Raw genomic sequence first — 17,511 nt, 5'->3', positions numbered from 1 at the left:
GATGTGAACACTTACATAAGATTTAAAGGGAAATAGTTTTCATGCACTTCTGTCACCCTGGAAAAGCGCACTGGTGTGAAAAGGGCCTATATATAGGAGGTAGAGGAATTAGACTTAAAATTTACCTTTTTCCTTGCTCTGACCCACCCCCCGAAGCCTCTTTTTTTACCAACGTGAACACCAGAAGGTTTTACCCCCTTCATGACCAGGCTATTTTTTGTTATTCAGCGCTGTGCTACTTTAATTGTGAATTGTGCGGTCATGGAATACTATACCCAAATGAAATATATCATTTTTTTCACACAAATAGAGCTTTCTTTTGGTGGTATTTTATCACCACTGAGCTTTTTATTATATAAACGAAAATACTTTGGGGGAAAAAAAAGATATTCTCTTCTTTCTGTTCTAAAACATATTTAATAAAAAAAATCAAATTTCTTCATAAATGTAGGCCAAAATGTATTCTGCTACATCTTTGTTAAAAAAAAAAAAAGAAATCCCAATAAGTGCATATTAATTGGTTTTTGAAAAAGTTATAGCATCTACAAACTATGGTATATATTGATATTTATGCAGCTATATATGCTATACTGTAATGGCGGTGATCACTGACTTATAGTGGGACTGTGATAGTGTGGTGGACAATCTGGCGCTAATAAACACTATCTGTGAGGATCATCAACTGACACTGACGTTGTTAGTGACACTAATACAGTGATCAGTGATAATACTGTACACTGACACTTTACTAATGACACTGGCTGGGAAGGGGTTAACATTTAGGGGCAATCGAAGGTTTAAATATGTGTCTAACAATGTGTAATGTGTGCCACTTTTACTTTACTATCTGACTATTTTTTCTCCCTGCTTTGCAATGAACTGAATTGGCCCCTAAGCACTTGATGCCCCTGAATGCGTTCACACACATTTTCAAGCGTTTTTTTCTTCCAAAACACTGCTACCAGGAGGAAAGGCATCTGGGAGAGATGACCAAACGCCCAGTGTGCATTAGGCCTTAGAATCAACAAGCATTTAACCCTTGAAGTGTCCGTAGGCCCCACTGTAGTGATTTATTTTTTACTGTTTTGTTCCCTTACAGTAGTGGTTAGGGGAGACATGCCACCTTACATTGGTGGTGAGTAGAAGAGCCCCTTACATTAGCGGCCTATGAGATAGTCGCAGTTAAAAAAAAAAATTGCAGTCATTCCCCTTTTACGTTGGCAGACACTATCGTATCCCTTTACGTTGGTGGTCAGTGTAGTTCCCGCTTTATATTGGTGGCCAGTGTAGTGTCCTCATACATTGACGGTTAATTGCAGACACTACCATATCCCTTTATGTTGGTGGTCAGTGTAGTTCTTTCTTTATATTGGTGGCCAGTGTAGTGTCCTCATACATTGATGGTTAATTGCAGACACTATCGTATCCCTTTACGTTGGTGGCCAGTGTAGTTCCCGCTTTATATTGGTGGTCAGTGTAGTTCCCGCTTTATATTGGTGGTCAGTGTAGTTCCCGCTTTATGTTGGTGGTCAGTGTTGTTCTTTCTTTATATTGGTGGTCAGTGTAGTTCCCGATTACCATGGCGGTCAGTGTAATTCCCTTTCATTGGTGGTCAGTGTAGTTCTCAAACTATACTTCACTGGTGCTTTATATAAGAACTTCAGAAAGTGCATTTTGCACCACTTTGGGAGACGTTACATTTAGTTCCTTCACCAGATATATTGCTGTAAAATTCATGCTCCCCCTAATATTCACATTCTTCTGGACTCCACACTCTGCTATTGACTATGCTGAAAAGACTAAGAATCCCCATAGACATCTAAGGGTCCAACTAGTACAACTCAAATGATTCAGAGGAAGGAGCTTGCACAGAAAACTTCATCAGCTAATCTGGTTAAGGATGCAATAATGGCAACTATTTTGCTTCTACGCCATAGCACACTTTCTAAAATACTATTACTAATCATATCTGCAATATCTGTTTGCAAAGTTTCATCTTTGTTATATTTATATCTACTTTATTCTTCTAATCACCTGGCTGTGGTGTGTGTTTCATTCTAGAGCACCTACTGTTCTACAATGGTCCAGCACTGTGAGTCTCTGAATCGCTCTGTTCAAGTGGTTAATCTGGATCCTGCAGCAGAGCACTTTGAATATCCTGTTATGGCTGGTAAATGGATACTTTACTGTTTTTAAGTAGCTTAAAGTGTTACTAAACCCACAACAGTACAAACAGTCTGTATATGCAGCAAAGCATGCTTGTTCTACTCACTGTGGAACCTAAGGGGTTAATCCTCTGCATTGTGTAAAAAAGGCTGTTTCATCCTGACTTCTCTGCTCCTCCTCTTCAAATGTCCACCTGATAAGACAGACTGAACCTGTAGCCACATACACACTTTATAAAGTATTAGCTATAAATTATTAGTTGAAGTTTGGCTTAAATTTGTTAGAGTATCTAAATCTGCTAGTACATCTAACAACTACCTCCCCCAGTCTGACAATGCCGCTGTCCGAAGATGCCCCTGTGCTCATTCATCCAGAGTGGGGGGCACTGTAATACAGGAGGTGTGTTGCTGGCCATATCACCAGGTGAAAACAAAAAAATAAAAGTAATGCAGCCACCACATCTAAGAACTGGTAAACTGCAATATATTACAATTTTGGTATTGGGTTTTATACCGCTTTAAAGTGTTACTAAACCCAGGACCCTGCATTCACTATATCTGGGCTCCCGTAGTACACAGAACATAGAAATGCAATTATTTTAGTAAATATAAACTGCTAAATACCTTTTCTCAACAGCAGTTAGAGCAGTCTTGTGACTTTAGCAGAGCACTGGTTAAAGCTTGTAGGAGGAGTCTTCTTTCTACTCTGGGAGGATGCAAAACCCCTGACCTCTGTCTGGACAGTGCTGATTGGCACTGTGCTGATCACATGCACTCTCCCAAGAAAAAAAAAAACCTCTCTAGCAGTTAAAGCCATATTTTTTCCATTTGGGATAAAGGTTTTAAATAAAAAACAAAAAAGCTAATAATTGTAAGCACCCATGTTAGTTATAAATGGTTTGTCTCAATCCTCTCACTGCTGCAACAGCTTGTTTTGTTGAAAAACAACAGACTTGAGCTGGCCATGCATGAATTGACATTCTGCTGGTTTAGCAGTGATTGACCAAATTTTGATCCATGTATGAGCACTGTGGTTGTACAGAGATCGATCTACAGAACGACTTCTGTGCAACTGCTCCATCAGATTTTTCCCTCTCGATCAGCACTGCAGACTATACAATAGCTCAGCAGGGAGGATTTCTCCATCCACCTCGAGTGTGTGGATGGGGGAATTGGGTCAGGTTGTTTTCTTTTTTTCTTCTCAACCGGCTGGTTGAACGAAAAAAACTGACTGTCTGGGTTGCCATATTGGCCACATCAGGTGAAAAATACAAAAAAGACAAGCCTAAAAAAGAAAACTAATGCAGCCATCACTTCTAAGAATTGTTAAGCTACAGTACAATATAATAAATGTTTGCTTTTGGGTGTAATTCTGCTGTGAGCGTGTTACAGGATTTATACAGTACTTCTATATTGTATATTTATTAAAACATTTATATATATATTGTATATTTATTAATTAAAATGTTTTTAATTTAAAAAAAATTAAAGCCATTTTTAAGTATAATGAAGATTAGTATTTCTTCTTTAACCACAAAACATAACTTCAGTGCAGTATCCAAAAGCAGCAACTTTTTTCTATGGAAAAAAATACTGATTATAATGTCCGCATGTATAATTTATAAAAATGAAGAAGAAAATGAAGATCCGTTCTTTCTATTGGTGTTAATAATTACTGGATCAAACCTGCCTTTTTGTTACACAAAGCCACAGGCTTTTATTGTTCAGCTTTATAACCTTGGACACCGCATTGGCCAGCCATTGGCATCGTAACAGCCAATGATGTCATTGCTTGATAAGGAGGACATCGGGCTCCTGTACAGCATCTTTGTTTGCCCCTCTCTCTCTCACCCTTGGGTTCCCATTAGCAAAGACAGAGAAAGGGAGGGAGAATAGAAGCGGTAGAATGCTAGTCAGTTTTGTGGAAAACTATTAGTTTTTTTTTTTTTTTACAACTTAGAATAGGCGTGCCTTGAGATTCGGCAAAATTTTAAATGCTGCCTTAACCTCCCCGGCAGTCTAATTGTGTCAATATTTTTGAATGTCAAAGCGGTATATTGTTTTGCATGGAAATTTGTTGTTTTATATTGCAGGCCTGTAATTCTTAGGAATAACTCACTTAAATCTGTCCAAATAAGAATCTAGTAAACATCCAGGGTATGATAAAGTTTGAAACACAAAATCATAAATTATAATATAATAAATAATTATAAAAAATACTATAATAATAATACATTAGATTTATTATCACTTCCTGTCTTGGTGAAACTGTTAATGGTATGGGGAGTGAAGTCCGTTCCATCCTCACTCTATTCAAACTAAAAGCTAAAAAATGTTTGGAGATTCACTTCATGGATATGCTAGGAATTACACATTGCTTGGGTGACAAATGTTTTTAATCACTAGTGTAGTTGTTTTTAAACTTTAGGTTCTTTCTTTGTTACAGATATCCGGGAACTTATAGAGGTAGATGATGTGATGGAAGACAGCTCTCTCAGATTGGGTCCTAATGGGGGACTTGTATATTGTATGGAATATTTTGCCAATAACTTTGACTGGCTGGAGAGTTGTTTGGGGCACACAGAGGATGACTATATACTTTTTGACTGCCCAGGTAAGCATCAAACGTGGCGATTGGCTTCACCAATATAGTAAATACATTTATGTTGTCAGATGTGGTTCATAAGATCTGCTCTTAGGTTGTCATTTGCACATAAATACAATGGCCAGACACATCTAGTGTTGAATGCAGTCTGAATTATAAAATTTCAGAGCGTCTTTCAAAGCCATATGACTGTTTTTAAAGGGTAACCCCACTTTTGCAGGTAAAAAAAAAATAATATAGCATAATATATATATAATTGCGACACAAGTCATCTTGTAATTGAAAAGGTAATTTTTAATAACATTCAATCTGCAGTGCATTCTGTATTCTGTAAAATGCAGCTACCTGGAGGTGTTTTACACAGAATGTGTAGAGAAGGCCCCCATAAAAATAATTTCCTGCTTGTGTGATTGGCTTACTGATTTTCCCAGCAGTCTGCACTAAGATACAAGTCAGATTCAGGCAAAAATGAGATTTTACAACAAAAATCTCATTTTTGGTGAGATACTCCCGATAGGAAATCACGTCTAAAGGGATGCAGTCCCTGCCACTTTCCTCATGAGAGTCCTGCAAGTGCAGCAGCTGATTGATAATTAGGAAAACACTCCCATTAGATTCACTCCACACATGGACACAAATAAACAGCTATTTCTTCAGAATAACAAAAGGTAGGAATCGGCAACAAAGAGTGTTCATATCTTTGCAATATACATTTTATCCAGAGGGGATTGTTTTTTTCTGAACAAAAGTGGAGTTACTCTTTAACCACTTGCCCTCCAGGGGATTTACCCCCTTTCCTGACCAGGCCATGTTTTGCAATACAGCGCTGCATTACTTTAACTGACAATTGTGCGGAAATGCAACGCTGCACCCAAATGAAAGTTATATCCTTTTTTTTCCACAAATAGAGCTTTATTTTGGTTGTATTTGATCACCTTTTTATTTTTTGCTCTATAAACAAAAAAAATGACAATTTTGAACAAAATTATATATATATATATTTGGCTTTTTGCTATAAAACATATCCTGTAAAAAAAAATCTAATTTTGTCATAAGTTTAGGCCAAAATGTATTCTGCTACATGTTTTTGTTAAAAAAAAAAATCCCAATACATGTAAATTAATTGGTTTATGTGAAAGTTATAGCTTCTACAAATGGCGGTATATATACTGAAATATTTTTTTTATACTAGTAATGGCGGCGGTCAGCGACTTATAACGGGACTATGGCGGTCATTCTGACACTAGGGGGGGCTGACTAACTGCCACTGACATCCTCAGTGAGAATAAAAAGCACTGACGCTGTACTAATGGACCTGGGCAGGAAGAGGTTAACATCATCTGGGGCGATCAAATGGTTAACCGTGTGCTGTATTACTATGTGTGCTGCGTGTGTGTTTTACTATGGAAACATACTGCTATGCAGACAAATACTAAGCAGCATGTCGTTGCTGACAGGGGAGAGATCTGTGTTGTTTACACACATATCTCTCCCCTTTCATTCACCCTAGGCGACCGCCAGGTGCTGGAGGGGACTCTCCGGCTGGGACCCGGTGATCGATAGTTGTAGCCGCCAATGGTGGCGCAGGTTGGGCGGCGCGCGCCCCCTACCCGGAAATGCAAAATCACGTGTATGTATGTATGTACAGTGGGGATCGAAAGTTTGGGCACCCCAGCTAAAAATTTGTATTAATGTGCATAAAGAAGCCAAGGAAAGATGGAAAAATCTCCAAAAGGCATCAAATTACAGATTAGACATTCTTATAATATGTCAACAAAAGTTAGATTTTATTTCCATCATTTACACTTTCAAAATAACAGAAAACAAAAAAATGGCGTCTGCAAATTTTGGGCACCCAGCAGAATTTATAGCATGCACTGCCCCCTTGGCAAAGCTGAGACCTGCCAGTGTCATGGATTGTTCTCAATCATCATCTGCGAAGACCAGGTGATGTCAATCTCAAAGGTTTTAAATGCCCAGACACATCTGACCTTGCCCCAACAATCAGCACCATGGGTTCTTCTAAGCAGTTGTCTAGAAAACTGAAACTGAAAATAGTTGACGCTCACAAAGCTGGAGAAGGCTATAAGAAGATAGCAAAGCGTTTTCAGATGTCAATATCCTCTGTTCGGAATGTAATTAAGAAATGGCAGTCATCAGGAACAGTGGAAGTTAAAGCAAGATCTGGAAGGCCAAGAAAAATATCAGACAGAACAGCTCGCAGGATTGTGAGAAAAACAATTCAAAACCCACGTTTGACTGCACGATCCCTCTAGAACAGCGGTTCTCAACCTGGGGGTCGCGACCCCTTTGGGGGTCGAACGACCATTTCCCAGGGGTCGCCTAAGACCATCAGAAAACATATTTCCAATGGTCTTAGGAACCGAGACACCGCTGCTCTGTCTCGCGATCTGTGGGCGGGATGATATGCTGCCCCTGTAACCTGGCCACACCTCCGGGATCACTCAACAGCTCCGCCTCCTCGCCGCTGATTGGCCACCGGAACTGTAGCTCAGGAGAGACACACAGGCGGCCAATCACCGGCGAGGAGGTGGAGCTTGGAGAGGAGGAGCCGAGCGGCAGAGCGCGCAGATCGAAGAAGTTCGAGGGAGCTGCAGGACCGAGTGAAGAGGAGAGAGACCAGAGAAGGAAGACAGCTGACAGGTAAGTGCAAATTTTGCTTCTGTAGGCTGTAGATGGGAGAGGGAGAGAACGAGCCCAGGCTGAAGCAGGGGTCAGCAAGGTAAGTATCATTGGTGTCAGTGGGAGGAATAGTGCCCCATCATTTGTGTCACTAATACCAACGATGGGGTACTATTCCTCCCCCCACTGACACCAACGATGGGGCACTATTCCTCCCCCCACTGACACCAATGATAGGCACTATTCCTCCCACTGACACCAATGATAGGCACTATTCCTCCCACTGACACCAACGATGGGGCACTGTTCCTCCCACTGACGCCAACGATGGGGCGCTGTTCCTCCCCCCACTGACGCCAACGATGGGGCGCTGTTCCTCCCCCCACTGACGCCAACGATGGGGCGCTGTTCCTCCCCCCACTGACGCCAACGATGGGGCGCTGTTCCTCCCCCCACTGACGCCAACGATGGGGCGCTGTTCCTCCCCCCACTGACGCCAACGATGGGGCGCTGTTCCTCCCCCCACTGACGCCAACGATGGGGCGCTGTTCCTCCCCCCACTGACGCCAACGATGGGGCGCTGTTCCTCCCCCCACTGACGCCAACGATGGGGCGCTGTTCCTCCCCCCACTGACGCCAACGATGGGGCGCTGTTCCTCCCCCCACTGACGCCAACGATGGGGCGCTGTTCCTCCCCCCACTGACGCCAACGATGGGGCGCTGTTCCTCCCCCCACTGACGCCAACGATGGGGCGCTGTTCCTCCCCCCACTGACGCCAACGATGGGGCGCTGTTCCTCCCCCCACTGACGCCAACGATGGGGCGCTGTTCCTCCCCCCACTGACGCCAACGATGGGGCGCTGTTCCTCCCCCCACTGACGCCAACGATGGGGCGCTGTTCCTCCCCCCACTGACGCCAACGATGGGGCGCTGTTCCTCCCCCCACTGACGCCAACGATGGGGCGCTGTTCCTCCCCCCACTGACGCCAACGATGGGGCGCTGTTCCTCCCCCCACTGACGCCAACGATGGGGCGCTGTTCCTCCCCCCACTGACGCCAACGATGGGGCGCTGTTCCTCCCCCCACTGACGCCAACGATGGGGCGCTGTTCCTCCCCCCACTGACGCCAACGATGGGGCGCTGTTCCTCCCCCCACTGACGCCAACGATGGGGCGCTGTTCCTCCCCCCACTGACGCCAACGATGGGGCGCTGTTCCTCCCCCCACTGACGCCAACGATGGGGCGCTGTTCCTCCCCCCACTGACGCCAACGATGGGGCGCTGTTCCTCCCCCCACTGACGCCAACGATGGGGCGCTGTTCCTCCCCCCACTGACGCCAACGATGGGGCGCTGTTCCTCCCCCCACTGACGCCAACGATGGGGCGCTGTTCCTCCCCCCACTGACGCCAACGATGGGGCGCTGTTCCTCCCCCCACTGACGCCAACGATGGGGCGCTGTTCCTCCCCCCACTGACGCCAACGATGGGGCGCTGTTCCTCCCCCCACTGACGCCAACGATGGGGCGCTGTTCCTCCCCCCACTGACGCCAACGATGGGGCGCTGTTCCTCCCCCCACTGACGCCAACGATGGGGCGCTGTTCCTCCCCCCACTGACGCCAACGATGGGGCGCTGTTCCTCCCCCCACTGACGCCAACGATGGGGCGCTGTTCCTCCCCCCACTGACGCCAACGATGGGGCGCTGTTCCTCCCCCCACTGACGCCAACGATGGGGCGCTGTTCCTCCCCCCACTGACGCCAACGATGGGGCGCTGTTCCTCCCCCCACTGACGCCAACGATGGGGCGCTGTTCCTCCCCCCACTGACGCCAACGATGGGGCGCTGTTCCTCCCCCCACTGACGCCAACGATGGGGCGCTGTTCCTCCCCCCACTGACGCCAACGATGGGGCGCTGTTCCTCCCCCCACTGACGCCAACGATGGGGCGCTGTTCCTCCCCCCACTGACGCCAACGATGGGGCGCTGTTCCTCCCCCCACTGACGCCAACGATGGGGCGCTGTTCCTCCCCCCACTGACGCCAACGATGGGGCGCTGTTCCTCCCCCCACTGACGCCAACGATGGGGCGCTGTTCCTCCCCCCACTGACGCCAACGATGGGGCGCTGTTCCTCCCCCCACTGACGCCAACGATGGGGCGCTGTTCCTCCCCCCACTGACGCCAACGATGGGGCGCTGTTCCTCCCCCCACTGACGCCAACGATGGGGCGCTGTTCCTCCCCCCACTGACGCCAACGATGGGGCGCTGTTCCTCCCCCCACTGACGCCAACGATGGGGCGCTGTTCCTCCCCCCACTGACGCCAACGATGGGGCGCTGTTCCTCCCCCCACTGACGCCAACGATGGGGCGCTGTTCCTCCCCCCACTGACGCCAACGATGGGGCGCTGTTCCTCCCCCCACTGACGCCAACGATGGGGCGCTGTTCCTCCCCCCACTGACGCCAACGATGGGGCGCTGTTCCTCCCCCCACTGACGCCAACGATGGGGCGCTGTTCCTCCCCCCACTGACGCCAACGATGGGGCGCTGTTCCTCCCCCCACTGACGCCAACGATGGGGCGCTGTTCCTCCCCCCACTGACGCCAACGATGGGGCGCTGTTCCTCCCCCCACTGACGCCAACGATGGGGCGCTGTTCCTCCCCCCACTGACGCCAACGATGGGGCGCTGTTCCTCCCCCCACTGACGCCAACGATGGGGCGCTGTTCCTCCCCCCACTGACGCCAACGATGGGGCGCTGTTCCTCCCCCCACTGACGCCAACGATGGGGCGCTGTTCCTCCCCCCACTGACGCCAACGATGGGGCGCTGTTCCTCCCCCCACTGACGCCAACGATGGGGCGCTGTTCCTCCCCCCACTGACGCCAACGATGGGGCGCTGTTCCTCCCCCCACTGACGCCAACGATGGGGCGCTGTTCCTCCCCCCACTGACGCCAACGATGGGGCGCTGTTCCTCCCCCCACTGACGCCAACGATGGGGCGCTGTTCCTCCCCCCACTGACGCCAACGATGGGGCGCTGTTCCTCCCCCCACTGACGCCAACGATGGGGCGCTGTTCCTCCCCCCACTGACGCCAACGATGGGGCGCTGTTCCTCCCCCCACTGACGCCAACGATGGGGCGCTGTTCCTCCCCCCACTGACGCCAACGATGGGGCGCTGTTCCTCCCCCCACTGACGCCAACGATGGGGCGCTGTTCCTCCCCCCACTGACGCCAACGATGGGGCGCTGTTCCTCCCCCCACTGACGCCAACGATGGGGCGCTGTTCCTCCCCCCACTGACGCCAACGATGGGGCGCTGTTCCTCCCCCCACTGACGCCAACGATGGGGCGCTGTTCCTCCCCCCACTGACGCCAACGATGGGGCGCTGTTCCTCCCCCCACTGACGCCAACGATGGGGCGCTGTTCCTCCCCCCACTGACGCCAACGATGGGGCGCTGTTCCTCCCCCCACTGACGCCAACGATGGGGCGCTGTTCCTCCCCCCACTGACGCCAACGATGGGGCGCTGTTCCTCCCCCCACTGACGCCAACGATGGGGCGCTGTTCCTCCCCCCACTGACGCCAACGATGGGGCGCTGTTCCTCCCCCCACTGACGCCAACGATGGGGCGCTGTTCCTCCCCCCACTGACGCCAACGATGGGGCGCTGTTCCTCCCCCCACTGACGCCAACGATGGGGCGCTGTTCCTCCCCCCACTGACGCCAACGATGGGGCGCTGTTCCTCCCCCCACTGACGCCAACGATGGGGCGCTGTTCCTCCCCCCACTGACGCCAACGATGGGGCGCTGTTCCTCCCCCCACTGACGCCAACGATGGGGCGCTGTTCCTCCCCCCACTGACGCCAACGATGGGGCGCTGTTCCTCCCCCCACTGACGCCAACGATGGGGCGCTGTTCCTCCCCCCACTGACGCCAACGATGGGGCGCTGTTCCTCCCCCCACTGACGCCAACGATGGGGCGCTGTTCCTCCCCCCACTGACGCCAACGATGGGGCGCTGTTCCTCCCCCCACTGACGCCAACGATGGGGCGCTGTTCCTCCCCCCACTGACGCCAACGATGGGGCGCTGTTCCTCCCCCCACTGACGCCAACGATGGGGCGCTGTTCCTCCCCCCACTGACGCCAACGATGGGGCGCTGTTCCTCCCCCCACTGACGCCAACGATGGGGCGCTGTTCCTCCCCCCACTGACGCCAACGATGGGGCGCTGTTCCTCCCCCCACTGACGCCAACGATGGGGCGCTGTTCCTCCCCCCACTGACGCCAACGATGGGGCGCTGTTCCTCCCCCCACTGACGCCAACGATGGGGCGCTGTTCCTCCCCCCACTGACGCCAACGATGGGGCGCTGTTCCTCCCCCCACTGACGCCAACGATGGGGCGCTGTTCCTCCCCCCACTGACGCCAACGATGGGGCGCTGTTCCTCCCCCCACTGACGCCAACGATGGGGCGCTGTTCCTCCCCCCACTGACGCCAACGATGGGGCGCTGTTCCTCCCCCCACTGACGCCAACGATGGGGCGCTGTTCCTCCCCCCACTGACGCCAACGATGGGGCGCTGTTCCTCCCCCCACTGACGCCAACGATGGGGCGCTGTTCCTCCCCCCACTGACGCCAACGATGGGGCGCTGTTCCTCCCCCCACTGACGCCAACGATGGGGCGCTGTTCCTCCCCCCACTGACGCCAACGATGGGGCGCTGTTCCTCCCCCCACTGACGCCAACGATGGGGCGCTGTTCCTCCCCCCACTGACGCCAACGATGGGGCGCTGTTCCTCCCCCCACTGACGCCAACGATGGGGCGCTGTTCCTCCCCCCACTGACGCCAACGATGGGGCGCTGTTCCTCCCCCCACTGACGCCAACGATGGGGCGCTGTTCCTCCCCCCACTGACGCCAACGATGGGGCGCTGTTCCTCCCCCCACTGACGCCAACGATGGGGCGCTGTTCCTCCCCCCACTGACGCCAACGATGGGGCGCTGTTCCTCCCCCCACTGACGCCAACGATGGGGCGCTGTTCCTCCCCCCACTGACGCCAACGATGGGGCGCTGTTCCTCCCCCCACTGACGCCAACGATGGGGCGCTGTTCCTCCCCCCACTGACGCCAACGATGGGGCGCTGTTCCTCCCCCCACTGACGCCAACGATGGGGCGCTGTTCCTCCCCCCACTGACGCCAACGATGGGGCGCTGTTCCTCCCCCCACTGACGCCAACGATGGGGCGCTGTTCCTCCCCCCACTGACGCCAACGATGGGGCGCTGTTCCTCCCCCCACTGACGCCAACGATGGGGCGCTGTTCCTCCCCCCACTGACGCCAACGATGGGGCGCTGTTCCTCCCCCCACTGACGCCAACGATGGGGCGCTGTTCCTCCCCCCACTGACGCCAACGATGGGGCGCTGTTCCTCCCCCCCACTGACGCCAACGATGGGGCGCTGTTCCTCCCCCCACTGACGCCAACGATGGGGCGCTGTTCCTCCCCCCACTGACGCCAACGATGGGGCGCTGTTCCTCCCCCCACTGACGCCAACGATGGGGCGCTGTTCCTCCCCCCACTGACGCCAACGATGGGGCGCTGTTCCTCCCCCCACTGACGCCAACGATGGGGCGCTGTTCCTCCCCCCACTGACGCCAACGATGGGGCGCTGTTCCTCCCCCCACTGACGCCAACGATGGGGCGCTGTTCCTCCCCCCACTGACGCCAACGATGGGGCGCTGTTCCTCCCCCCACTGACGCCAACGATGGGGCGCTGTTCCTCCCCCCACTGACGCCAACGATGGGGCGCTGTTCCTCCCCCCACTGACGCCAACGATGGGGCGCTGTTCCTCCCCCCACTGACGCCAACGATGGGGCGCTGTTCCTCCCCCCACTGACGCCAACGATGGGGCGCTGTTCCTCCCCCCACTGACGCCAACGATGGGGCGCTGTTCCTCCCCCCACTGACGCCAACGATGGGGCGCTGTTCCTCCCCCCACTGACGCCAACGATGGGGCGCTGTTCCTCCCCCCACTGACGCCAACGATGGGGCGCTGTTCCTCCCCCCACTGACGCCAACGATGGGGCGCTGTTCCTCCCCCCACTGACGCCAACGATGGGGCGCTGTTCCTCCCCCCACTGACGCCAACGATGGGGCGCTGTTCCTCCCCCCACTGACGCCAACGATGGGGCGCTGTTCCTCCCCCCACTGACGCCAACGATGGGGCGCTGTTCCTCCCCCCACTGACGCCAACGATGGGGCGCTGTTCCTCCCCCCACTGACGCCAACGATGGGGCGCTGTTCCTCCCCCCACTGACGCCAACGATGGGGCGCTGTTCCTCCCCCCACTGACGCCAACGATGGGGCGCTGTTCCTCCCCCCACTGACGCCAACGATGGGGCGCTGTTCCTCCCCCCACTGACGCCAACGATGGGGCGCTGTTCCTCCCCCCACTGACGCCAACGATGGGGCGCTGTTCCTCCCCCCACTGACGCCAACGATGGGGCGCTGTTCCTCCCCCCACTGACGCCAACGATGGGGCGCTGTTCCTCCCCCCACTGACGCCAACGATGGGGCGCTGTTCCTCCCCCCACTGACGCCAACGATGGGGCGCTGTTCCTCCCCCCACTGACGCCAACGATGGGGCGCTGTTCCTCCCCCCACTGACGCCAACGATGGGGCGCTGTTCCTCCCCCCACTGACGCCAACGATGGGGCGCTGTTCCTCCCCCCACTGACGCCAACGATGGGGCGCTGTTCCTCCCCCCACTGACGCCAACGATGGGGCGCTGTTCCTCCCCCCACTGACGCCAACGATGGGGCGCTGTTCCTCCCCCCACTGACGCCAACGATGGGGCGCTGTTCCTCCCCCCACTGACGCCAACGATGGGGCGCTGTTCCTCCCCCCACTGACGCCAACGATGGGGCGCTGTTCCTCCCCCCACTGACGCCAACGATGGGGCGCTGTTCCTCCCCCCACTGACGCCAACGATGGGGCGCTGTTCCTCCCCCCACTGACGCCAACGATGGGGCGCTGTTCCTCCCCCCACTGACGCCAACGATGGGGCGCTGTTCCTCCCCCCACTGACGCCAACGATGGGGCGCTGTTCCTCCCCCCACTGACGCCAACGATGGGGCGCTGTTCCTCCCCCCACTGACGCCAACGATGGGGCGCTGTTCCTCCCCCCACTGACGCCAACGATGGGGCGCTGTTCCTCCCCCCACTGACGCCAACGATGGGGCGCTGTTCCTCCCCCCACTGACGCCAACGATGGGGCGCTGTTCCTCCCCCCACTGACGCCAACGATGGGGCGCTGTTCCTCCCCCCACTGACGCCAACGATGGGGCGCTGTTCCTCCCCCCACTGACGCCAACGATGGGGCGCTGTTCCTCCCCCCACTGACGCCAACGATGGGGCGCTGTTCCTCCCCCCACTGACGCCAACGATGGGGCGCTGTTCCTCCCCCCACTGACGCCAACGATGGGGCGCTGTTCCTCCCCCCACTGACGCCAACGATGGGGCGCTGTTCCTCCCCCCACTGACGCCAACGATGGGGCGCTGTTCCTCCCCCCACTGACGCCAACGATGGGGCGCTGTTCCTCCCCCCACTGACGCCAACGATGGGGCGCTGTTCCTCCCCCCACTGACGCCAACGATGGGGCGCTGTTCCTCCCCCCACTGACGCCAACGATGGGGCGCTGTTCCTCCCCCCACTGACGCCAACGATGGGGCGCTGTTCCTCCCCCCACTGACGCCAACGATGGGGCGCTGTTCCTCCCCCCACTGACGCCAACGATGGGGCGCTGTTCCTCCCCCCACTGACGCCAACGATGGGGCGCTGTTCCTCCCCCCACTGACGCCAACGATGGGGCGCTGTTCCTCCCCCCACTGACGCCAACGATGGGGCGCTGTTCCTCCCCCCACTGACGCCAACGATGGGGCGCTGTTCCTCCCCCCACTGACGCCAACGATGGGGCGCTGTTCCTCCCCCCACTGACGCCAACGATGGGGCGCTGTTCCTCCCCCCACTGACGCCAACGATGGGGCGCTGTTCCTCCCCCCACTGACGCCAACGATGGGGCGCTGTTCCTCCCCCCACTGACGCCAACGATGGGGCGCTGTTCCTCCCCCCACTGACGCCAACGATGGGGCGCTGTTCCTCCCCCCACTGACGCCAACGATGGGGCGCTGTTCCTCCCCCCACTGACGCCAACGATGGGGCGCTGTTCCTCCCCCCACTGACGCCAACGATGGGGCGCTGTTCCTCCCCCCACTGACGCCAACGATGGGGCGCTGTTCCTCCCCCCACTGACGCCAACGATGGGGCGCTGTTCCTCCCCCCACTGACGCCAACGATGGGGCGCTGTTCCTCCCCCCACTGACGCCAACGATGGGGCGCTGTTCCTCCCCCCACTGACGCCAACGATGGGGCGCTGTTCCTCCCCCCACTGACGCCAACGATGGGGCGCTGTTCCTCCCCCCACTGACGCCAACGATGGGGCGCTGTTCCTCCCCCCACTGACGCCAACGATGGGGCGCTGTTCCTCCCCCCACTGACGCCAACGATGGGGCGCTGTTCCTCCCCCCACTGACGCCAACGATGGGGCGCTGTTCCTCCCCCCACTGACGCCAACGATGGGGCGCTGTTCCTCCCCCCACTGACGCCAACGATGGGGCGCTGTTCCTCCCCCCACTGACGCCAACGATGGGGCGCTGTTCCTCCCCCCACTGACGCCAACGATGGGGCGCTGTTCCTCCCCCCACTGACGCCAACGATGGGGCGCTGTTCCTCCCCCCACTGACGCCAACGATGGGGCGCTGTTCCTCCCCCCACTGACGCCAACGATGGGGCGCTGTTCCTCCCCCCACTGACGCCAACGATGGGGCGCTGTTCCTCCCCCCACTGACGCCAACGATGGGGCGCTGTTCCTCCCCCCACTGACGCCAACGATGGGGCGCTGTTCCTCCCCCCACTGACGCCAACGATGGGGCGCTGTTCCTCCCCCCACTGACGCCAACGATGGGGCGCTGTTCCTCCCCCCACTGACGCCAACGATGGGGCGCTGTTCCTCCCCCCACTGACGCCAACGATGGGGCGCTGTTCCTCCCCCCACTGACGCCAACGATGGGGCGCTGTTCCTCCCCCCACTGACGCCAACGATGGGGCGCTGTTCCTCCCCCCACTGACGCCAACGATGGGGCGCTGTTCCTCCCCCCACTGACGCCAACGATGGGGCGCTGTTCCTCCCCCCACTGACGCCAACGATGGGGCGCTGTTCCTCCCCCCACTGACGCCAACGATGGGGCGCTGTTCCTCCCCCCACTGACGCCAACGATGGGGCGCTGTTCCTCCCCCCACTGACGCCAACGATGGGGCGCTGTTCCTCCCCCCACTGACGCCAACGATGGGGCGCTGTTCCTCCCCCCACTGACGCCAACGATGGGGCGCTGTTCCTCCCCCCACTGACGCCAACGATGGGGCGCTGTTCCTCCCCCCACTGACGCCAACGATGGGGCGCTGTTCCTCCCCCCACTGACGCCAACGATGGGGCGCTGTTCCTCCCCCCACTGACGCCAACGATGGGGCGCTGTTCCTCCCCCCACTGACGCCAACGATGGGGCGCTGTTCCTCCCCCCACTGACGCCAACGATGGGGCGCTGTTCCTCCCCCCACTGACGCCAACGATGGGGCGCTGTTCCTCCCCCCACTGACGCCAACGATGGGGCGCTGTTCCTCCCCCCACTGACGCCAACGATGGGGCGCTGTTCCTCCCCCCACTGACGCCAACGATGGGGCGCTGTTCCTCCCCCCACTGACGCCAACGATGGGGCGCTGTTCCTCCCCCCACTGACGCCAACGATGGGGCGCTGTTCCTCCCCCCACTGACGCCAACGATGGGGCGCTGTTCCTCCCCCCACTGACGCCAACGATGGGGCGCTGTTCCTCCCCCCACTGACGCCAACGATGGGGCGCTGTTCCTCCCCCCACTGACGCCAACGATGGGGCGCTGTTCCTCCCCCCACTGACGCCAACGATGGGGCGCTGTTCCTCCCCCCACTGACGCCAACGATGGGGCGCTGTTCCTCCCCCCACTGACGCCAACGATGGG

General features: G+C 55.9%; 1 protein-coding gene across 1 annotated transcript in view; it reads left to right on the top strand.

The window, feature by feature from the left end:
* Window positions 1-17,511, top strand: part of GPN3 (GPN-loop GTPase 3) — a 38,422-nt gene that overhangs the window by 3,929 nt on the left and 16,982 nt on the right. Inside the window, exons 2-3 of the mRNA XM_089676650.1 lie at window positions 2,062-2,170; window positions 4,612-4,779. Coding sequence (XP_089532776.1) covers window positions 2,062-2,170; window positions 4,612-4,779 — 277 coding nt within the window. The remainder of the gene's footprint in view (window positions 1-2,061; window positions 2,171-4,611; window positions 4,780-17,511) is intronic.

Source organism: Staurois parvus, unplaced genomic scaffold (assembly GCF_062004578.1).
Source record: "Staurois parvus isolate SC_StPar_1 unplaced genomic scaffold, SC_StPar_1.0 ptg000014l, whole genome shotgun sequence".
NCBI classification, from domain to species: Eukaryota; Metazoa; Chordata; class Amphibia; order Anura; family Ranidae; genus Staurois; species Staurois parvus.
This window is presented reverse-complemented; position numbering and strand designations above follow the sequence as displayed.